Source organism: Conger conger, chromosome 4 (genome assembly GCF_963514075.1).
Source record: "Conger conger chromosome 4, fConCon1.1, whole genome shotgun sequence".
Taxonomy (NCBI): domain Eukaryota; kingdom Metazoa; phylum Chordata; class Actinopteri; order Anguilliformes; family Congridae; genus Conger; species Conger conger.
In genome coordinates this window covers 7,250,995-7,275,425 of record NC_083763.1, presented here as the reverse complement: position 1 = coordinate 7,275,425, position 24,431 = coordinate 7,250,995, and the positions used below count along the sequence as shown (strand labels likewise).

At 46.4% G+C, this 24,431-nt stretch overlaps 1 protein-coding gene across 6 annotated transcripts; it reads right to left on the bottom strand.

Annotated features, from left to right (window-relative positions):
- Positions 1-290: 290 nt before the first annotated feature.
- kank3 (KN motif and ankyrin repeat domains 3) lies at positions 291-22,923 on the bottom strand. 6 transcript variants are annotated; one of them, XM_061238531.1, is made up of 14 exons: positions 22,774-22,923; positions 20,008-20,097; positions 10,259-10,374; positions 9,957-10,010; positions 9,270-9,349; positions 7,280-9,184; positions 6,725-6,827; positions 6,012-6,245; positions 5,780-5,870; positions 5,142-5,361; positions 4,605-4,747; positions 3,442-3,642; positions 1,503-1,601; positions 291-853 (listed from the first exon to the last, which is right to left on the bottom strand). In XM_061238531.1, the coding sequence occupies exons 5-14, from the start codon at positions 9,295-9,297 to the stop codon at positions 803-805; spliced, it is 3,075 nt and encodes a 1,024-aa protein (XP_061094515.1). In that variant the 5' UTR covers positions 9,298-9,349; positions 9,957-10,010; positions 10,259-10,374; positions 20,008-20,097; positions 22,774-22,923; the 3' UTR covers positions 291-802. The 6 variants fall into 6 exon arrangements, with proteins under 6 accessions (XP_061094515.1, XP_061094514.1, XP_061094512.1 ...); XM_061238530.1 differs by having other exon boundaries at positions 9,969-10,010; XM_061238528.1 differs by lacking the exon at positions 9,957-10,010 and adding an exon at positions 9,843-9,875.
- Positions 22,924-24,431: the final 1,508 nt, after the last annotated feature.

The following is a 24,431-nucleotide window of genomic DNA, read 5'->3' as shown; positions in this document are numbered from 1 at the left end:
ACTAAGCAGGAGACAATCCCCCCCCGGAGCAATGCAGGGTTAAGGGTCTTACCCAAGGGCCCAACGGCTGTGCGGATTGTGGCTACGCCGGGGATCAAACCACCAACCTTGCAGTCATGTACCTTAACCACTACGCTACAGGCTGGCACTTTTACCGTCATTCCTTGTTGTGAGCCAGGAATCCCTTAATGCCCCAATACCCACTATTGCAAAGCTGGTAGAAGTATCCAAAATATCCTGGCATAAACATTTTCAGGGTCAGTTTCTGGGTCAAGTTAGGCTACGTTAAATATGTAAGTAAATAAATGTTTATTTTTAATAAAAATAGAAACACGATTATACACTTCACAAACAGTGCAGAATTATACTTGCGGTCTTTGGCCTTATACATTTTAGACAAGAAAAATTGCTTGGAAATACAAATCCTAGATCTTAACCAGTAAATGTGTGCAAATGGTTTGTTCAGCAGTACATTCTTCTGTAGCCTCAATGAGAAAATCGATATCAAGAGCAGAAGATATGTTTTTAAGAAATTAACTGTATAAATGCAATAAAAACAATTTTGATTCAGCATTCTATTGAAAATGGAGGGATTAGGTGAGAAACTGATTAGTACAGTATATAATACCAGTATAATGTATTTATGGCAGATAACTGATTAAGAGTATATGAATTATGACATTATATAAATACATATTTTTATATAGAAACAGTTAAGTTTTCCAGTAGAGCTAGCATGGTGCTCCTTCAGTTCATATCCAGTTATCCTTGCTCTTCCATTTCGACAATAACTTGCTGCAGGTCAAATCTTCTGGGGACTTGAAGGGCTTCTTGGGAGAGCCTTGGGTGTTGCCTGTTAAATCAGAGTGCATTATTATTCATAATTAAATCTATTGAGCATTTTTAATTAATAGTAATTGCATTAAATGTTATGCTTCCAGATGTCCTGCTAGCATATTTTACCAGGATTATTATTTTTTAAATTTTTTTAATTAGGTTTAATCTTATTTTCAGTTGGAACCCTTTTCTTCAACCTGCACTCGGGCAAAATGTGGCAGAGCTTTATGTCAACATGACTACATGGGTCCTTGAGAGTAAAAGTATCCTACCTATTTTTAACATTAGAAATTGAGCTTCAGTGGACATTACAAGCTTTTGTAGGCATCATTATGTGATGGAATATGCTCTAGGGGTCACTGTTGCTACATGGAGCAAAGGCACAAAAACGATGGCTTTCCAGTGAACACAGAACCACACCTTCTAAGTAACTATAGAGTGCAGGGTCTGTGAAAAGAAGCACGAATGCCCAGCCTCCTGCCTCCTCCCTATTGCCGTGATAATACACAAAGACTGAGCAACTTCAGGATCTTACTGATCCGTTTTATTTCTATGAATCCCCCCTCAACTGATCTCATTTAATTTTTTTTTTGGGCGTAGGGTATGACCTATTACTTCACAGGAGCCAAAAAACATCATAAATGTTAGAAAGGCAGGAAACTCACAGCTGCTTGAATCTTGGAGTAGTTCATGTGGGCGTAGAGCAGCACAGCGATGTCATTGTGGGAGGCCTCCAGGGCAATAGAAAGAGCGTTACTGCCATCCTAAAAATGAGTGTGGAAAGGGAGTGGAGGAACGGGTCATTCGCCGATGAGGCCTTTTCCTGGCTACAGTTCCTGGCACACAAAGCAACGGTTCAGACCACAGAAAATTGAACTGTGACTCAACCCTGAGCCAGCTAGCTAGCTAGTTCCCCTGAAATAACTGCAGCCAATTGTTGCCGTGCATAAAAACATTTCCAGTCCGTTTCCCGCCCCCACCCCGACTGTCCAGCTGTGTCCTTCTGAAACCCAACCCATGGATTCTTAATGGCTGTCAACACCCTCAACAGTTCCATGAGTCAGTACTGAGAGCAGCCACACTCATCTACAGCAAGTTCAGGTCTTTCTGACGCCCTCGTCGCTGCAAAACCAATGGGCTGCACCTGGTACAAAACTCAAAGGGAGAAGGCACAAGAGAGTAAGACATCAAAGGGATGTTTGATCTTTCAAACGTATGAAATGTTTCACAATTTTCAACAAGAGTCTCCACTTACACTCCAGAAAATCTTGACTTTTACAATAACCACCCATTAGACCCAAAAAGGTTTGGGTTGGGTTTGACTTTGGTAATAAGCATACATCCCCTTTGCTTGCGCTCACAAATTCCCAACTCCTGAAGGAATTCCACACTCTTCCCTTTTGACTCCCTTTCTCCTTGTTACATCAGACCTGTTTCCTCGGTCAGAATACGGGTTGAAATGACCAGCCAACTCTTTACATACGAACATCAGAATCGCCACAAGCTTTGTCTCTTTCAGAAATAGAACTTGGGCAAGGAATACCAAGAACAGAGAATACACACACTGATATTTAAAAAAAAAAAAATTTTTTCCAGATTTTTCCCTTTTTCTCCCAATTTGGTAGCCAATTGTACCTCGTCTGATTCAATTGGAGGTAGTCGTATTAGATGTACCGCCCGTACCCCGTCCCTCGGCGGCCCGAATGAGAGCGACACACCTTCTTCAAGCCGTCTTGTGCCCGTTGCCGTGATTCCGAGGCGCCCGAGGTGCTTATTGTGCGGCAATCTAATAACCCTGCCAAGTCCCTCCCTCTGGAGCAGCAAGCCAATTATTGCTGCCCCACGTGAACCGGCCAAACTTGGCTTTTGGAACACTGATATTTTAGACGTGAGGTCTGATCAGTAATTTTTATCTGGATACTGTCAGTCATGTGAGAAACATAGGGCCTGATGCACTAAGATTATCAGCATGACCAAAACCAATAATAACTGTTACAGTTATTTTAGCTGACGCTTTTGTCCAAAGTGACTTACAGTTCATTAGACTAAGTGGGGGCCAACCCCCCCCAGAGAAATGTAAGGTTAAGGGCCCAACAGATGCACTGATCTGTGACTGCACTGGGACTTGAACCATCAACCTTCCAGGTCTCAGTCAAGCTTAGCCAGTAGACTATAGGCCCCCCCCCCCCCCCCTCCAATAACCAATGATTGGTTATGCCATTGGTTGTACAACAATCACTGTTTGCATTATTAGGTTTTGCATGCGCTGAAGGTCTTAGTAAATCAGGCCCTTGGTGTCTAAATGTATGTTTTGACTGTAGGCAATAGTGTACCCTGCTGGAAAAGAAATCAAGCTGGATCACCAGTTCATATGCAGTTAGACCAGTGTTGTGACCAACTCAGTCATGTTGGTTGACCAGCTCATACCCAGCTAGACCAGCTAATGGCCAGCTTGACCAGCTCAATTTCCAAGCTGGTTGAGCTGGCACAGCTGGATTTTACAGCAGGCTGACAAAAAAAAAAAAAAAAAAAAACATCACACAAACAGAAATAACCGTAGCGGTGTCCTGCGAGTGCGGGAGGTCTCCTAACGACGTCACTCACGTTGTCCATGACGGAGATGTCGCAGTCGTGCTGCTCCAGCAGCAGGGAGACGATCTCGGTGCGGCCGTGCTCGCTGGCGCACATGAGGGCGGTGGAGCCCTCGTCGTCCTGCACGTTCACGCTGGCGCCGCACTTCAGCAGCGACTGCACCATCTCCTGCCTGCCGTGGCTCACCGCCAGCATCAACGCCGTCTGCCCCGCCTGCACACAGCCCGGCCGCCGGTGAGTCAACAACACGCCGCACCGCTCCACCGAAAAAAAGGCTCATTCAGAAACTCCACACTGCACAGAACACGTCACTAGATTCACCAATGTGGGGGGTGTAGCGTTTAACCTTTACTTAACCTCATTCTAACCTTTACTAGTATGGCTCAAACCGGCATTTGGATTTCTTTGAACGATGAGGTGGAATTCGTAATGGTCTTCGTCAGTCTACAGCTTAATACAGCATATTTACACAGTAATTTTATACAGTCATATCTGGTAATTTGTCAAATCCCCCCCCCCCCCATGTCATTAACTGGACCCATCACCGTGTTTGCTCAATGAGGAATGCCAGCATGCCACAGCACGTACGTGTGCATTTAATACGTGCCATGCATAAGCCACTGAAATAAAGGCCTTTTCATTCTTCTAGAAGAGAGTGCCTTGAAATTTATTTTGGAGTGATGCTCTTGCAGCGACTTTGTTTGGTTTGGGTGGTGGGACTTGAAATTAAATTTTCTGACTGCCGGAAAGATCTTTCTCGACAACAAGACCCATCGACAAAAAACGAATCTGATTCAATACTGACCCTTAGGAACAACACCAAATCTGAGTCTTGTGACATGCCTTTCCTTCAAAGCTATCAGTGCATCCTTGTGGTAGAAATAGACTTTAACTTGTTTTGCTTTATCATTGTTTCTGGGCAATACCCAGAAACAATGATAAAGCAAAACAAATTAAAGTCTATCAATTCACTCAACATCATACCACAGCCATGAGATTCTTAACTCATGGTGGACATCCCACTAATCAGACATCACAAATGGACATTTTTCCTCTTTTCATCACAATTGTTTTTGTCCAGGGTTCAGCTGAGGCAGGTACAGCAGCAGGCCAGGCTGAATCCTGCTCAGAAGGCTACGCTGGTGAAAAACTATTTTCGTTATGGAGGCCCTCACCTGGCTGGCTTTGGCATTCACATTGCCCTGGCTGAACAGCTTCTTAACCACCTTCATGTCCTTCTCCTCCTTTACGGAGGCTAATGCGGCCAGCATGATGGCTGTGTATCCAGCCTTGTTCTGCTGATCCACACAGCACAGACCTGCACAAAACAACACACCTCCTTATAAACCCGCACGGCAATGAGACTACGCAAACAGTGAACGGACTGTTCTCTGCATACAGTATCAATATTGGCAAAAATATGGTTCAAACTCTTGAAGTTGGATTCAAACTAATATCATTATCTGAAATGGCATTTAAACCACGCGTTTCAGCACTTAAGGTGCTGCTCTCATTTTTATAAAATCATATTGCTCGACTGCATTAAAATTTCCAAAACTTCCCACGGGCACACCAAATTTAGGCAAAACCACTCTCCGAATTTTGTTATTTTTCTGTGTCCGGGCACCTCCTCCCCTAACACTATTTTAGGATCTGGTCCCGGCCACTTCACATGCCCGCCCCGTGACATCATGACATTTCTTGGCACCAACCGGTGTCCAGCAGGAGCCCGACCACAGTGAAGTTGGAATGCGAGACGCTGTAGTGCAGGGCGGTGTTGCCGTTGCCGTCGGTCATGTTGACCACGTGCGCCAGGAGGGCCGGGGACACCTCCGAAAAAGCCATCAGGTAATCCGACACGCGGGACGGCTGGGCCGTCTTGGCACTGGACACGCGGAACCACTCCAACTGCACGGAGTGCGTGCTGGAGAGCTGAGGACACAGAGGCACAGGTACCACGCCACTCTTCCAACATACAGCTGTACGTTCATGACACAGTCCTTGCCATAGCATTTATTTATTGCAGTGGTCCTCACTCCTGCTCCTGGAGAGTCGCAGGGCCTGCTGGTTTTTGTTTTCACCTCAATATCAGCAGCCAATTCAGACCCAAGAAACCAGGTGAGGTGAGTTAACTGTGTAATTAACTGCTTTAATTGATCAATTAAGTGCTGAGTAACAGCAAAACCCAGCCCACCCTGTGGCTCTCCAGGACCAGGAGTGAGGACCACTGATCTATTGAATAGACATATCCATACATCAATATTGATAGTGATTTAGTGCTTCTGGGGAAAAAAAATGATGCGAGAACATTCAAAGTCAGTTATGTAGAGTGGAATGCTGGGATACCCACCACTTCTTTACTCTTCAGGGCTGTGGCATCGTCATTGAGGTGGTTCTTCAGAATGAGACAGGCCTCACGCATTTTCAAACTCAGCTCAAACCTGTTTCAGAAAAGACCCCATTCCATCAGAGACGAGCCCTGCTTGTGCTGTTTCACAAATCACGCTACAAGTGATTCAAATTCGAAATGTCAAATAGATATTCTAAACTGGGCTCTCAAGACGACAACCGGGGAGACCTACTTCTCTTTCACCACTTCCTCGTCTTCCTCAGCATCTTCATCTTCAGCTCCAGCTCGATCCTCCACGTCGGTGTCACTCTCATCCAGATTGATGTTCCTCTCTTCATCCGACGTCTCTTCCTGAACCACCTCTTCGTCTTCACTGCTGTCAGAACCGTCACCTGCCCCACTGCCCTCCGAGGAGCTGCCGTCTTGATCTTCCTCGTCGTCTTCTTCACTTGAGGTCGATTCGTATCTAAATGGGTATTTTCCCTTTTTAAGATCCCCAGTCCTCACACATATGAACCAGCAAAATGCACTGTGCTTTGTGACAAACACACACACACACACACGCACACACACACACAGATGCCAGAACTCACACTGCACTCACTGCAATGTGACTGCTTTTTTAAATGAAATCTCCTCTTCAATAGCTGGAAGCTGACTGGAGCATTAAGAGGCTACATGCCATTATCTGGCCTCGTTAGACATTCCAGCTGTGAATAGTATCTTTATAGGTCACCCTTTCAAAAACAAACTCCCCTTTTTTTAATGGCGAGCCAGCACTCTACACTTAGATTTGCCACTGGGAAACATCAAATTATCATTACAGAACAATATATGAATAGCACTTTGTTTTAATCATTATTTTTAGATTCGTCAAAGCCTGCCTAATGACTGTCTCAAAGCTGAATGGCTGAAGAGGGCACAGTCCAGGGAAATATTACTCACCCGCCATTAAGGATTCCTACAAACTGCAGGCTTTTCTTATTGCCACTGTGAGCCTCTCCGGGACTACTCCCATCCTTCCTCTTCATGATGGATTTCAGCATACCTGCAGTACAGAAGAGTCACCACAAGTGGCACTGTGTTTCCGCCACCGACTCCCAGTACACAACTCATTTACTTCTACAAACAAGCCTTGAGCCACTATGGGCATGAATTGCATCTATCAGAGGACATTAACCTCTTGATTTAGACAGAAGAAGCATTATTATTTTGGATGCATATTTGCATTTATGGACAGCCTATAGCCTAGTGACTGGGATCTGGAAGGTTGGTTGTTCAAGCCCCAGTTTTAGCTACAATAAGATCAGTGCAGACCCATAACTCCACATTGCTCCAGGGAGGATTGGCCCCTGCTTAGTCTAATCAACTGTAAGTCCCTTTGGATAAAAATTGTCAGCCAAATAATTGTACTGTACTGCCTGGAGTATTACTGTGGTGTCTTTTAGCTGGAATATTGTAACACCAAAGCAGCGAACAACACACGCAGGAAGCACTCACCAACAGCCGGACTGCTAGGCACAGGCCCTTCTTCACAGCTTTCTCTTTCTTCTGGGTCCGTGGCAGGCAGGACGGCGCACTCAGTGATGGTCATCTGTCTCCTCTTCAGTGCAGGGACTGGTGGTTTATGTTCAACCGCTTTTTCTGTCTCTTCGTATTGGCTCTCCCACTGGCTACCAGTGCTGGTCACCGCAGCTGGGGCTGTTTCCTTGACACTCTCCTCGGGGTCAGTCTGAGTGCCCTGGTCACTCTTCTGAGGCCTGAGGTCCTGACCCACACCCACATCTACAACCTCAGGACAGCACTCAACCGCCACACTTTGCGTGTCTATACATTTCTCCAGACTCCCGTCTGCCGGGGCACCGAGATCGGAGGGTTCGGTTTCCACTTCGGCGTTGGCCGTCTCCGGTTTGACCAGAACCTCCTTCTCCACCATTACCCTGGACTTCCTCTGCTCCTCCTGAGCTCGCAGGTCTTCCAGCTCTTGGTCGGCCTGACTGAGTCGGCCCTCGAGGACCTGTATGGACTCCTGCTGGAACCTGATGGTGTCCTGCAGGGTGTCGATTTCCCTCTCCGCCTCACTCGTCAGTCCAAGCAACGACTCCATCACCCAGACCGAGGCGTCCTCGGTCTCCGCCTTGGCCTCCACGCCCACCTCAGACGTGGCCGTCGCGTCCGTCCCGACACCTTTCTCGCAGACCTCCACGGACGTGTTCACGGCCTTCTCCTTCATGGCCTGACGGCGGTAAAACACGCCGTCCTCGAGGGGCAGGTCGTCCCCGACAGCCACGGACTTTCTCTCCACCGACACCTTTTCCGGCGCCGGAACTTTCTCTGGCTGCTCGCCGTCTCTCTCATCCTTGCCTCCAAGCTTCTCCGTCAGTCTCCTCAGCTCCACCAGCTTGCTGGGCCTTCCCTGACCAGGAGTCGGGGTTGAGCGTCCTGGGCCCTCTGCCGCCACCACTCTCTCTCCGGCGCCGTTCCCTGAAGCCGGAGACTGTTGCTGCTGCTGCCTGTCGTTCGTCCCCACCGCGGTCTTCTCTCGCAGTTCCACAAGCAGTCGGTCCTTTTCCGCGCGAAGCCTGGCCACCTCTCTCTCCAGAGCGGGGACCCCCTTGACTCGTTCCTCCATGTCCTTGAGCTGCCGCAGGGCCGCCGCCATCTGTTCCCGCACGGTCTGGAGCTGTCCCGGCGTGAGCTGCGCCATTCCAGACGCCGGGGTGCTCCTGCCGGAGGTGTGAGGACTGACCCTGTTCCAGTTGATTTGAGAGGGGCTGGGAGAGGCGGACGATGGGCGTAAGGGGTGGCCATCTTGGGCGAAAGAGCCGGCAGGAGAGATTTGGGAAGAGGCCGATATGCTGGTCGCCCGTACTGGCTCTCTTGGACCCGCTTTGGGAGGGTCGGCGAGCTGGAACGGCGGCCCGTGCTGGAGATGCATCTGCTCCTGCTGAAGGCGGCGACTGGTCTCCAGGAGAGTCTTCTCCACCCTGGGGTTTCTCGCCGGGGGCGGCGGGGGCACCTTCAGAGGCCCAGCAGAGAGCGGAGGGCTGAGGACGGCCACCGGCGAGAGCAGGTGCATTTCGGAGGGCGCCGAGGCGATGCGGTTCCGCGGCGGAGGCAGAGGGGGAACCCGCCCGTCCTCGCTGGCTACGGAGGAGAGGGACTCCGTGGACGTCCACCCACTGGCGCGGCCCCCTCCCCCGGGACTCCGCTGGGAGAGTTTGGTGCCCCGTGATCCTCGTCGAGGGTTAACGAGGGCCCGACGGAAGTTATGACCGCTCTCAATCTCCTCCACATACTTGAGGAAGTCCAAGTCCAGCTGGAAGCCGTAGGGAGTTTGGACAGAATAGGATCCTCCCTGATCGACCTCCTCCTGTGTGCTGTACAGGAATGGAGCACCGAGGTCTGGAAAATACAGACAACGCATTAGGCTTAGCCGTCTCTGGTCAGCGGGAAGAGAAAGTACTGGGACCACACAGAAGCTGCTTACCAGGTAGCTTCTGGTTAACCTGAGTCATCTTCCTGGACCACAACCTTTCTTCTGTACCCCTGAGGCGGTCAGCTCCCCACCTGGGGGAGAGAGGACACTCAGTCACTCCCGAAATTACTGCTCCTGTGCACTGTTCTGTGTGCAATGGCTGTGCCTGTAAGCTGTGTGTGTTGTTATGTATGTATGCTCTATCACCTATTTTAGGAGGTATGTCGAGATGAAGATAGAAAAAGGAAAAATAAGAACTAAAGGAAATCAAATTACATGGAAAAATACAGCCTCTCCAATGACACTCATACAGGCCCCTCCAAAAGCAGGTCACTGGGGTGTCTTTTATCCTAAATCTTTAACTAAATCACATGATTTTAAAGTATAGGGTAGATGGGACAAGACCAGAGCACATCTGTTTAGTGATAACAGGAAACAGTGTTTGTATGCTCCAGAATACATCCTGCACTTTTCCCCGACTGGCTCAAGCAGTAGTTCTCTCGACGTATGAAAGGGGTTTATAATGATAAATGACAGGGTTATTTTTGTACCTGTCTTTTGCCAGATTTATTGAAGGGAATTTACCATGACATCATACACCCCCCGAGCTTCTTAGATCTGAAATCCCCACAAAACAGGGAACGGAAAAATTTAGGGAAAAGTAAGGAAAAACAGAAGCAGAGAAAGATGAAGAAGTACCAGTATGCTCACAGTAAACGGAGATATTCTGTAAAGCATCTTTATGACAGTTTTCTGTAAAAAGCACAATACAAACAGAATGGATTTGATTTGATTTGATTTGACAAGACATTATTTCAGCAGCATGCCAGAGTGAATTTAAAATAAAAAAAACTATTATTCTCAACTTAATACTGTAGCTGTCACTGGTAATAGAGGATACAAAAGCTTTAATTTCCTTTCTGCTGTGTCAACAGCGTCGTCAGAAAAAAGGAATCTTTCCAAACAAAGGTTTTAGATAAAGCAAAAATAAAAAGACTTGCCTCCCTCGCACGCCCTCTCACAGACGCATAAAGATGTCCCCTCTGTCGCTCCTCTCTGGGCTCTCCTTCAGAGTCCCGTGCTCCTCTGGCAAAGCACAGCCCTTCACAACATCCCCCTGGAGGAGGTGGACAGACAGCCGCTGGAGTCAGAGCGCAGCCTCCACACAATCAGCAGACACACACCCACACGAATACCCACACACACACACACACACACACACACACACACACAAGCAGCAGACACACATAACCACACACACCCACACACACAGACCCATACCCACACACACACACACACACACACACACACACACAGACCCAGGCACACACACAGATCTGTTTCCACACAGCCCCACACACACACACACAGATCTGTTTCCACACAGCCCCAGACACACACAGACCCACGCACACACACATCTCTGTTTCCACACAGCCCCATACACACACACACACACACACACACGCACGCACACACGCACACACAGCCCCGGGCACATTCCAGGGACAACTTCCCTCTCACATCCTGCCACCATCACCAGGATGGGACTTGCAGCAGGTTCTCCTCAAATAACTGAGTGAGGGGGGCTCCACCACCGAAAGAGAGCGAGTGAGACCGAGAAAGAGCAGGAGAGAGAGAGAGAGAGAGAGACGCGCCGGGAATACGACAAGGCTCATTGCCGACACTGCACAGCGCGTAACTCCAGGCCACCTCAGATTAGGGAAAGGTAACGGGAAGGCATGCCTTTAAGGTACGTAGGCATGGATTAGCACACATGACCACTGCACTGAGTTCGATAAGGAGCACCGCTAAAATGGCGACCTCAATGAGTGAAACGGCTAACGGTGCAAGCCCTCCTCCCCTCCCAGTCGCAGAGGAATGCCGTCCGCTGCCCCAGATAACTGGGCCGGCCGTGTCAAGGGCAGCTTGAACTGGTCTGGTTATCGTCAGCCCGTCCAGGGCAGTCCTGCCCCCACCGCAGGTCACGCCACCTGCGGCCATTTTAAAACACACCGCCCCGGGCCAGTCCCCTCACGTCACCTCCCGTTCACACAAGCAGATGGAAACTCTGCAGACACCGCGAAACCAAAGAATATGTCGGTCTCGACAAGTATCTTATACTCCTAGTGGCTAAGGTGCATGACTGGGATCCGGAAGGGTTGATGGTTCAAGCCGCAGTGTGGCCACAGTAAGATCCACACCGCTGTTAACTCCTTGAGCAAGGCCCTTGCACCAGGGGGGATTGCAACAGGGGGGATTGTCCCCTGCTTAGTCTAATCAACTGTAAGTCACTTTGGATAAAAGCGTCAGTTAAATAACAAAATTATATGACTATTTTGCCAAAAACCTGCCACTGAGGTGAGACAGGCTTACCCATTTCAAGACTTGCCAATGGGGTAAGAAAATGTCACTTGTCAAGCAAACAGCAATGTAAATCGAGCTAGTATTTTCCACTCGAGAAAAATGACAAGACTGCAACTCTTGGGGAGACAGATGTTTTTGTTGCGGTGTAAGACAGAGAGCAGCGGCAGGCCGGCCTTACTGGACCCTGGCTGCCGGCTCCCACACCTGCTCTGGAGATCAGCTGGGCCTCCCTCCGCGCCTCCCCCACCGGGCCTCCCCCACCGCGCCTCCCCCTCCCCAAGACGCCCAGTCCCGGCAGACACGGAGGTGTGCAAATGCGCTTTCCTATGGCAGATGTCAGCCGCTAAATTACAGGGCAGGGGGGGGGAAGCGCATTCCTCTGTACCCCTCATCTTTCTGCTTTTACACAACATGGACACATGCACATACATGCACGCAGACGCACATACACACGGACACGCATACACACACACACACACACAGGCATGCACACATGCAAGCACACACACACACACACAAAGGTACATACACACACAAACGAAAACATACAGCTTTCGATCAGAAAACGCATGTCAACGTATGTGACCGGGCACAAACGGCAAAAGATCCCACCAGCACAAACAACCTTCACAGGTAGCGGATGGACAAGCAATTTCAACAGTCCAGGAAAACTACATTTAAATACATTTCTGATTCTTTCCAACAGTACATTCCTGTAATAGACCTTTATCCATTACTGACAGGGTCAGGGTTTCCTTTCATAACAGTACTGGTGTCTGAGGATTGATTCATTAGCACAATGGTTCTCCATTTGTGTTTTGCAAACCTCAGGAAATGCCCCACTCCACCCCCCTCAAGTGCTAGGGCTCAGCAGGAACTTGTGTTTTGGAAAGCTGATGTCATCCACCTCTGTTTCCCCTCCAAAGGAAACAGAGGGTCCGGTGGCTTGCACTTGCTGGAGACGGGAGTCAGACCGAGCTACGGTATGGAGCGAATTACCTTTGGATAACTGCGCTGCATTCGCTTTTGACTCGCTTACCATTCTGACCTGGCACAGATGCCGAGAGAAAGTATATCCTCGAAATTGATTAAAGCAGACTGTAACCGTAGCCCCACACAGTGCATTCAGAACTGCACGGGCAAGCTAGAACACAAGTGCCATTCTCTGTATCCAGGATACATTAGACAGATGTTGTCAAGGCCCAGAGAGAACACCACAACCCTGAAACCACGTATGCGAGCGACCGCATAAAAATACACAAACGCACACACACACTGGCACGGCACATAAGTACAGTCAGACTGCTCTGACTGAACTTAGAACAAACTGGAGACACAACACGGCATGAGGAAAATATGCAATATGCAGTAACGTCGTTGAATAGTACGATAACGATATGACTTGCTATTAAAAAACAAGTGTGAACAGTTCTAATATTTTTCTGCATTAGGTACACTGCTAACATAGACCCCAGACAATGAATAGCCTATGCCCACTGAATAAAACAAATTCAATACATTACTTCCAACATGCTTTTATTGAACAAATTGCGCATGAACCGCCAATAAATGTAACAGAACTTAACATTAATTTAAATGAGTACTATTCATCGCAGTTCAAGCAGTCCTTTGCGATGTGTTGATATCGCACGCTCACATCTCGATGAGGAGAAATATGCGATATGTCGCGCGGCTCAAGACCCGAGCAGAGCTGGCTCTCGCGGTCGGCTGCACTCAGCTGCTGGGGTAAATCTGCAGTTTCCTGACGGGAAACGGGCTCCAGAACACCCCCCGGCCCCCCGGGATACCTCCCATTGTCTGGGTTTAGGAAACAGGGCCTGATTCTGCCAGAAAACCCATCGCAACTGCCAGAAGTGGCTTCCTGAAGGCCAGAGAGAAAAAAGAAAAACACAAAGGGGGAAGAGACAGGCGAGAACAAGGGCTGCAGAAACAGACGGGAGTGACGTGAGCGCACTTCAGCTGAGACACACGCACACACACACACACACACACTCACGCACACACTCACACACACACTCTCACACACACACACTCACACACACTCACGCACACACACTCACACACACTCACACACACACACTCACACACACTCACACACACGCACACACTCACGCACACACGCACACACGCACACACTCACACACACGCACACACACACACTCACGCACACACTCACGCACACACTCACACACACGCACACACACACACACACGCACACACTCACACTCACGCACACACTCACACACACACACTCACGCACACACTCACACACACACACACACACACACACACTCACGCACACACTCACACACACACGCACACATTCACGCACACACGGACACACTCACTCACACACACACTCACGGCACACACTCACGGCACACACTCTCGCACACACACACACACTCACGCACACACTAACGCACACACTCTCACACACACACACACACTCACGCACACACTCACACGCACACACTCACGCACACACGGACACACTCACTCACGCACACACTCACGCACACACTCATGGCACACACTCTCACACACACACACACACACACTCACCCACACACTCACACACACACACACACGCACACACTCACACACACACACACACGCACACACTCACACGCACACACACACGCACACACTCACGCACACACACACACACTCACGCACACACTCACGCACACACTCTCGCACACTCATGCACACACTCTCACACACACGCACACACTCACACAGTCTCAGGCACACACTCACGCACACACACTCACACACTCCCGCACACACTCACGCACACACTCACGTGAGGCCCCCCTCACATGACACGGGAGTAGCCGACCAGTACAACGGCCCTGCAAAGAAACATCACGTGCCGGCCCCGAAAGACTATAACCAAACCCTCCCCCACAGCCCCACACCTCTGCATCTCCAAAACAACCTGAAACACCTACAGTACAGTGCAGATGTCTCCATAAGTACCAGTTTGAGATGATGTTAAAGACCATCTTAAAACAGCCGTCAACAGCGTCGGGCCCGACAGACTGCCTGCATCCCTTGAAGCCCCCTTCTTCTGGTCCGCACACAATGAGACACATTCAATTCCTCACAATGAGGCTTTATGTCACTTCTGTGGTTAAGTAATGCAGTCTGAAAATTCTCTGAAGTCTCCTTGTCCCCCCCCCCCCATCCCCCCCAGCCAATTTCCCATTCCCCATCCCCCAATGGCACTGGAGTCAAGCACTCAAAATGTCACAGAATCAAACGGGGGGAACAGGGGGTGGGGGTGGGCACCCAGGGGTTGTGAGATGCACAATGGGGAACACTGTCTGACGCAGCTTCATCTCACCATGAAACCGACTGGCTGAGATTCACTGAAAGTGGAAGTGCAGAGCTATTTGTTTCGTGAGATCCCAACAGTGCCTTCAATATGCTGGTTCGGCCTGTAGCGAAACCAGCCTATTGCGGCCTGTCGCGTAGTGGCTAAGCCATATGACTGGGACACGCAAAGTCGGTGGTTTCGATCCCCGGTGTAGCCACAATAAGATCCGCACAGCCGTTGGGCCCTTGAGCAAGGCCCTTAACCCTGCATTGCTCCAGGGGAGGATTGTCTCCTGCTTAGTCTAATCAACTGTACGTCGCTCTGGATAAGAGCGTCTGCCAAGTGGCATTAATGTAATGTAATGTAATGGTTCAAAGCCTCACCTCAAATGCAATATTGATTACGTTGTGAAGAGTAACGGACAAATCGGCGCTGTGCGTGCCAAGCTTAAGAAGTGACTGAGGAACAGATGCCTATTTAAAGACACTTAGGAGCAATGAAGAAGGGAACCGAATAGTTTCATTCTGTCTCCATGGTGAGATAGTGAAGCCTGAAATGATAATTAGGCCACATTCACGGGTATTTTCCCAACTCTAGTCATCCAGCTTGAACTGCTTCATTAACTGCATATATGCAAGGAAGAGGGTATGATTTTTATTTTCCTAAAAAAACATGATGACCTTTGGCCATCAAAGAGAGAAAGAGAGATAGAGAGAAAGAGAGAGAGAGAGAGAGAGAGAGAGGCCTAATTTTTTGTAAAGGCCAGCTTTTGACCCATCAAGCGGACATGCAGTTTGAACTCAAACTGTTTTCAGACAGCCAATGAGACCGGACATAATCATAAACCACATGGGGGTGGGTTTTACCCAAATGTTACAATATCCATACAGAATGAAAACAGTTCTTCAATATTACAGTGGAACTACACTAGTACACATTCACTATTGGCTACTATAACACTGCTTCACGTTTATTGCCCAGTCGCAGATGTTTAAGCTGTATTTCACTGGAGAGACATATCCATCCATCCATCCATTATCTTAACCCACTTATCCTGAACAGGTTCGCAGGGGGGCTGGAGCCTATCCCAGCATACATTGGGCGAAAGGCAGGAATACACCCTGGACAGGTCGCCAGTCCATCGCAGGGCACACACACCATTCACTCACACACTCATACCTATGGGCAATTTAGACTCTCCAATCAGCCTAACCTGCATGTCTTTGGACTGTGGGAGGAAACCGGAGTACCCAGAGGAAACCCACGCAAACACGCAACATGCAAACTCCACACAGAGAGGCCCCGGGCGACGGGGATTCGAATCCAAGACCTCCTTGCTGTGAGGCGGCAGTGCTACCCACTGCACCATCTGTGCCGCCCGGAGAGCCATATTTGAAATTTTAATTGATTCAATGTTAACAATGACATCTGTGAATGTGCAATGACGTGGCTGGATTTGTGAATTAGCACTATACTAAAGGTCCTTCCAGGGCAGTCCCGTACAAAACCCTACAAACAATGGCCACATTAAAATCCCCCTCAATCATCATTCATTCTCTATGAACGAAAGTATGAAAGCAAGCCACAAATGTTATGAATAGCCAAATTGAACTACTTCTCACATTTACATTAAAAACATTAACTTTCCATGAGAACAGATTCACATGTATAAATAATAAGTTGGCTCCGACACGCTCAGCTTTGAACAAAAGTTTGGCCAGTTCAATGGTAATTCGTGTTGTTGCAGCACCAGGATTGTTTTCAAAATGAGCATGACATATTGCTATCAGCATGACTGTGATTATGCTTGCGTACACAGCCTTTGAGACAGTGGTGGTAAGAAGAAGACATTCACATACATTAAATAATAGGTTTTGTAGAAACATCAGGTTTCCATTGACAACAAAGCCTGGTGGTTACTGTGACACCACATTATGACAAGAGACTTCTGTGGCATTAAGAAGAGTATTGTAGCCTGCACTAAAGCACCCTTTGTACTCTGTGTAAAATTGCATGCCCAGAGCACAGAAATGATTAACTTAAACATATTTTTGCATTGTTTGAGTGGTGCACAAATGAACAAGTTTTTCCCAAAATTGCTTATGGAAACATCAGTCTCTCTACCACAGAGATGTCGACATGAATCTACCATCATTGAGATCATTTGTGTTTCTCAGATTTCTTTTTACTGATTTCCCGGAGATCTATGAAGTGCACTTATTAAAAGGCTTTGCAGCTGTCATACTGTGCAAATATCATTCAAAATACAAGAATATATTCAACATTAAATATATTTAACCTTGATTACACAACTGTATTGTTTGCTGCACTGTGTTTAGCTGGAGACGTCCATAAGCTGTATGAATGTAATTTTTTTGTTGCCAGTGGCACACAATAAACATATCCTCCAAAATAAATCTCTCAAATAAGTCTGTTGAGTTGGCTGTGATCTTTGCAGTTTCATAGTTTTTATTTTTATTATACCCTTGTTAAAGTTAACCACTCCTCAACTATTTGTTTCAAATTGTGGCAAAACATACATATTTCTAGACATGTGGACAGCTCTGTTTAAATCCCATACATATTTTACAGTATTTCATGAAATTATGTTATAAAAGGCAAAAGAGAGTTGGTGGAGCATGTCTCAATCTTAGTGTTGTACTGGGAATGTAATCTATCTATCTGTCTGTCTGTCTGTCTGTCTGTCTATCTATCTATCTAATCATACCCTTGTGTATAAGAGACAAAACAGCCTGAATAGCCAGAGCCTATGAAAAATATGTACAACAAGAAGAAAAATGCCAAGTTACATATTAATGCCAACAAACATATCCCCAACATTGACAGGCTAAGGAACTGCCTGGTAATAGAATTAGGTTGCAGACGTGTGGTATTCCAAAAGCAGTTCTGGGAATTTGTCTCGTCTTGTGAAAAGCAGCTGATTACATTTTAAAAGGGATTCAACAGCAGTTCAATCTGCCCCTCCTGGACTGGAGTTAAACCTGCATACACACCGACCCTCCCGGAATGGAGTTAATCCTGCATACACCAGGACTGGAGTTAAACTTGCATACACACCGACCCTCCTGGACTGGAGTTAAACCTGCATACACACCGACCCTCCTGGACTGGAGTTAATCCTGCATACACCAGGACTGGAGTTAAACCTGCATACACACCAACCCTCCAGGACTGGAGTTAAACCTGCATACACACCGACCCTCCAGGACTGGAGTTAACCCTGCATACACAGTGACCCTCCAGGACTGGAGTTGTTGCCCATTCCTGGGGTAGAATATCAAAGTCACTCGCCTGGAGGCTAAGGCTTCGGTGGAGGATACATGCTAAACCTGCAGTGCTCCCTCAACAGACTGCTTGAAAGATAGCTGGCTTCTTTTGATCCTTCCAATTAACATTCTTTGTCTTCCTTTGGATATTCAAGCCACGTAGCCTTTTAGTCTGGTATTTGGACAGCACCGTCTTGCCAAACTCATCCAATATAGCATATAACTGTCATCCAACATAGCATACATATATAGTAATATAGTTTTTTATAGAACTCTAACTCTAACTTTGTGGTCCTCTAAAGGTCTGATATTTTTAATTTATACATTAAATATGTATTATTTTTCCATGCTTGTAACAACATCGACTGGAAAAGTGAATTTCTGATAATTGCCATTCATACAGTCAACAAGGCACCTCCGGTCGACCTGCGCTAGCTGTGTCAGCTGCGCAGCCGTCTGGCACAGCAACTGCACAGCTCAGTCGGTGGACTACAAAGTTAAAAGACGCCACAGGAGACTGCATGCGTCTCGGAGAAAGTTCAACAAGGCAGTTTAAAAAAAAAACTGCCCTGAATATAAACCAATGACACTACATAAACAAATGTGACCTCTGGCAGCGAGCGTTTTAGTAGAGGATAAAAATTGCATTGGTGACATTACCGTCCGCCTGCACGGCTTTTATTAAGCCTGCTCAAATTCTGGAGGGGGCGGCACGGATGCCTCACCCCGCGGTCTTGGGTTCGAATCCCGGTCGACCAGGGCCTCTCTGTGTGGAGTTTGCATGTTCTCCCCGTGTTCGTGTGGGTTTCCTCCGGGTACTCCGGGTTCCTCCCACAGTCCAAAGACATACAGGATAGGCTGATTGGAGAGTCTAAATTGCCCGTGGGTATGAGTGTGTGAGTGAATGGTGTGTGTGCCCTGCAATGGACTGGCGACCTGTCCAGGGTGTATTCCCGCCTTTCGCCCAATGTATGCTGGGATAGGCTCCAGCCCCCTTGCGACCCTGTTCAGGATAAGCGGGTTAAGATAATGGGTGGAAGGAAATTCCGGAGGCCCCCCGCCATCGTGGTTCTCGTGTTATGGAACTTAGAGGATCCCGAGTGGCTCACTCCCGACTGGCCTTCGCCACAAGCGGCGACAGAGCTCCAAAGACAAGCGTGCGGTCACGGCATCGGACCGTGACGCAGGCGTCAGCTCCACGCATGTACACAAGCAGAGGACGGCGGTTTGTGCCCCGGTAGGGGGAGGGAATCGGCAGGGGAGGATCGCCGCGTATAAAAAGTGCCCCGATCGCTACGGTAAACCGCTTGAAGAAGGCGTGTCAATCGATTCCCGGTCCTGCCAAAAGCTGAGTTTGCTCGGCTCTCATAATTGGCTTGCTCCGAGGGACGGACTCAGCAGGGACCAATAGGGATCGCCACGTGCGTGCACCCCGGTGCGCCTCGGAGATACGGTCGCAGGCTGTGTGCCGAGACGGCGCGAAGAAGGCGTGTCGTTCTCCCTCTGGGCCACTGAAGGGACGGGGTCATAAGCGGTGTATCCCCAGCTAACACTAATTGGATTAGACAGGGTACAATTGGCTACCAAATTTGGAGAAAAAGGGAAAAACTTTAAAAAATTATATATATATATTTTAAAAAAAGATATAGATATCGCTTGTTTGAGTCCTAAGAAGGTATGTCATTAGTGAACTATGATCAGAATGTTTTTCTGTCCCACCATAGCACATAACAGCCCAGGGGTTACTTACCAGACAGGCACCTCAGGTTACCAGTCGTCCATAGGAGAGGTGCCACTTCCGATCAGGAGCACCCGTCTGTAGTCAGCTGTGAGTCTGGCCCTGTGGGGGATAGGTGACTTCCTCAAAGGGGTGTACACACTTCAGGTATACTACAGTATGGGGGGGTGCCAAAGCAATCACAGCATCATCCCAAAACAGTATAAACGAAGGAAAGAATTTAAAGACTCATACTTAACTAGGCACAGAGCTAAATATAAACAAAATTAGATCACTTTGCTAAACAGGCATAAAAGCAATAAGGCTTTATTTGCAGAAATGGCAATATAGCCCAGTCATATCATGTTATATTATCATGGTATATTTGATTCCAAGCCAATCATGTATGGGTGCTTCTGCCAGTGTAGGATATCAGTGTCATACAAGCAAAGGGATAGCAATTAAATAAAAATAGTCAAGTTGTTTCAAGTTGCTGAAACAACTATCACACCCATTTACTTCTGACCTTCGATATAAAATGAACTAGAACTAGAACTAAAACTAGAATAGAAACATACAATTTTGGTATTCTATGTATACTAAAAGTATACATCAAGCACCACATCTGTAAAACATACAGATAAACTCAGCAAGAAAGTGTTTCTGTCTGCAGAACTGCTGCTCACTGGATTTTTTTTTTTTTTGCATCATTCTTTGCAAACTCTAGAGCAGAGGTCACCAACCCTGGCCCTCGAGAGCTACTGGGTCTGCTGGTTTTTGCTGTTACTCTGCACTTAATTAATCAATTAGAGCAGATGATTTCACAGCTAACTCACCTCACCTGGTTACCTGGGTCTTAACAGGGTGCTGTTTCTAAGGTGAAAACAAAAACCAGCAGACCCAGTAGCTCTCCAGGACCAGGGTTGGTGACCTCTGCTCTAGAGACTATTGTGCATGAAAATCCCAGGAGATCAGCAGTTTCTGAGATACTCAAACATTTCTTCCCCATTCTGATGGTTGATGTGAACATTAACTGAAGCTCCTGACCCATATCTATATGATTGTATGCATTGTACTGATTAGATAAAGGCAAGAATAAGTAGGTGCAATAAAGTACAAGTGTTCCTAATAACCTAGTAACCTGAATTGCATTGGCTTTACACAATAAATAGTCACACAATTTGTGGTGCCAGCTCAAATATTGGAGGCGCTTTGTTCTCTTTGGCATCTTAACATTGTGATATTTCATATTATAAAAGGTACAAACGATCAATACTCCAACTTTAAACAAGAGAAAACAAAAGTTAATGAGGGGCCTCATTATCTGAGAATCTCATAATGTATGCCTTCACATCCACAGAGAAAAATAATCCCAATAAATAAACTGCTGTTCTTCTTTCTCAGCAATGTTTATCATTTCACAAGGGCACAATCCCCTTTAACTCGAGATAAGTTTGTTCTATTTTTGTTCTATCCTGTCCTATGAAACAAGTCATGCCAAATGGTGGAGTTGCGGGACCTGACTGTTTCCTGCTTGCAAATTCATTTATTCTGTTGAAAGCTCATCACTTCAACACCAATCTGAAGAATGCAAGTTGTAATAAAACATTCATCACTTAGTCTGGACGTGAAATCCCATGCCATTACTTAGTCAAGGCAAAGTAGTAGAAGCCTGTTTAACTATAGGCGTTACTATAGACGTACGCAAATAAATCAATCAAGTCATCTACCGTAAATAAGGGAAACGAAGCCAATAAAATACAAGCAGTGTCAAAGATGGGTGTGGAGGATTTTAACCTGCTTTAGTCTAAAATCAATCGAATCACTCCTAATGTCTATTATGCGACTAGCGGAGGTTATAATTAACGTAATACCGTAGTCCTGATATATGCACACCGTAAAGAGTGCGCAAAAGTTGAAGAATGCCTTAGTAATCACACGTTTCGAAGAAAACTGCCAACCCCACAATGTAAAAGCGGCCGTTTGTCTGGAGTAAAGGGAGGATATTTTCCAGCTGACCAGCTGATCCAAAAAGCAAATTAGAACCGACGAGAAAGAACTTGCGCGCCCAACCATTGTAGACACACAATACACGCATACATCGGATCTGCGTTTGTATAAATTACACAACTCTGACTCCAAATTTAGGCTAGTCCCTGGATTTTCCCCCAGAATACGTTCCAAACTAAGCGGGTCCTTTGAGAAGCAGTTTGGATTCGTCTCCAGACGTCAAGGTGCATCCCATAAACAATTACGCAGTCTTTGTAAATGTCTTTTTTTATAAAAGAGATGGGATTCACATAGTTAAGCAAATATAGATTCAACCCAAGCTTTGCATCATAGGTCATAGTCTCATATATCCGAATAGCCTAAATTAAGCCATTCTTTAGTTGCACACCCAGTTCGGCGTTTGGGTTTAGCAACAGCACATACAGATGTTGGCATCTATGCGGAACAACGTAACATCTGCCACACCATTCAAAACGAATTTGATAGTTTATATACATAGCATAGACTACAGTCTAAAATGCATTGCTGTATAGGCAGTTAGCCAAGAGTGAGCCCCACACGCATACAAACGTAGGCTACAAAACACGTAATGATTTTCCTTTTTTTTTAAATAGAAAATCACCAACCACGATGGACTTTTAACGTCACACGGTCAGCGTTTACTGTATGGATATATAGTTATGTCAGTAGGCTACAGAAGTAGGCTAGACAGATCAATTACTGAGCAGCGACAGACAGCGATGATGCTTACGGCATTTAGCTTTTTGAAATCGTAAGTTTTCAGCTTACCTTTTCCACGTTTTACAGCGTCAAAATAGTCAAAATGTTCACTAAATTTTAACATAAAGTATAGTTAGCAACAAAATAGAGAAAAAAGATTCCGCTGAATGCATTTGCTGCTTGACGAAAACTTCTTGAAAGGTTATGATTCTGTGACAGACACACGAAGCATCCAATTGGTACTGAGGAGCCGCGGCCAGCCAATGGTTGAAATGTGGAGGTGGTGAATGAGAGCAAATTTAACGATGGTACCGTACAACGAATGAAAGTTTTCGGAGATGTGCATTAGTAGTCTGCTCGACTTAAATAGTGTTCTTGTGGGCAATGTAGCGGAGGCTAAATTGAATTCCTGACATTTTCATATTGACTATGTGCCTAATACTGACTAGTGAAAAACAAACATATTATCCTACTGGTTTACTCTGAAATCAGTAGGCCTATCTGTGATCATTCATTTCTCGTAGTTTTCTAATGTAAATTCGTTATGACTGAAAGCGCTAGTTTCAGCGCACTCAATAATAGATTTTTTCAAGTTAAACTCTGGTTTTAATACGCACTTATAATAAATTGATGTAGGGCTACAGGTCTGAAACAACGCATGTGTGACTACAAGACTTATTTGTTAATACGGCAGCTGGCATTCAATTGAAGGTTATCTTAATCCTAGTCTACATCATCAATATTTGTCATTTTTTTCCTTTGAGAGAACGCATAGCACAATTTATTTCATATTCTTGTATTAGGAGGCTGACGAAACTGGGAAAAAGCTAGTAACAAGCCATTCTAGAAGTGGACTTCCCTCTGGAATGTTAAGGACTATTGTTCCGAGAAATCACGCCTTGTTGTCGGCCTAAACTGTAATCTTCGGAGAGTCGCAAACCCAAGAGTGCCATCCTGCGTTTAGTGAGGGGACTTATTCTGATTTATTCGATGCCAGTGACAGAAATTGGTTAAAAATAAGGTAAAGTGCTTCAGATACACAATTGCTTAAACGGGAATTACATGGTCGTAATAAAAGGATACGTATTTCACATATGAATAATTAATTATCACACAGTGACTGAGCGTTCAATATTGTACAAAACCTGCCACACTTTATCATCGTTTATAATATAATTTATACAGGTTTTAAAATGAACATCATGTCTATAATGTATAATTGACACTGATGTTTCAAATTGTGTTGTTCTTATTTGGTAGCCACTGTTATTCAGAGAGACGTACAAGGTCCTCCAATGGGCTATGCTATCGTAGTGAATATCACAAGAGAAGCACACTGTACATAGTGGCACAGGGCAAACTTAAAACAATAAGTTTGATTAAAAGTTTTTATTTCCAATAGTACAAATGCCAACTGCTTATAATTTAATCGGCTGGATTGGGGTCAATTTCATTTGAATCTTGAAATGGATTGAATTCCAATTAATTGAAAAATACAAATGTATGCCAATTTGTAGTTGATTAACTACATTTCAGTTAATTTCCTGAATTGAAAAAATTGAAATGGAGTTGACCCCCAAATCTATCCTTTAGCAAAATGACCTTATATCATGGCATAGACACGGAGCTTAACAATGAATTAACACTGAATCCAGCCCGCAAAATCCAGAATCTAGATGCGTGAGGGGTGGAAATATAGGTTGAAGTTTAGACATAAATGGACTAGG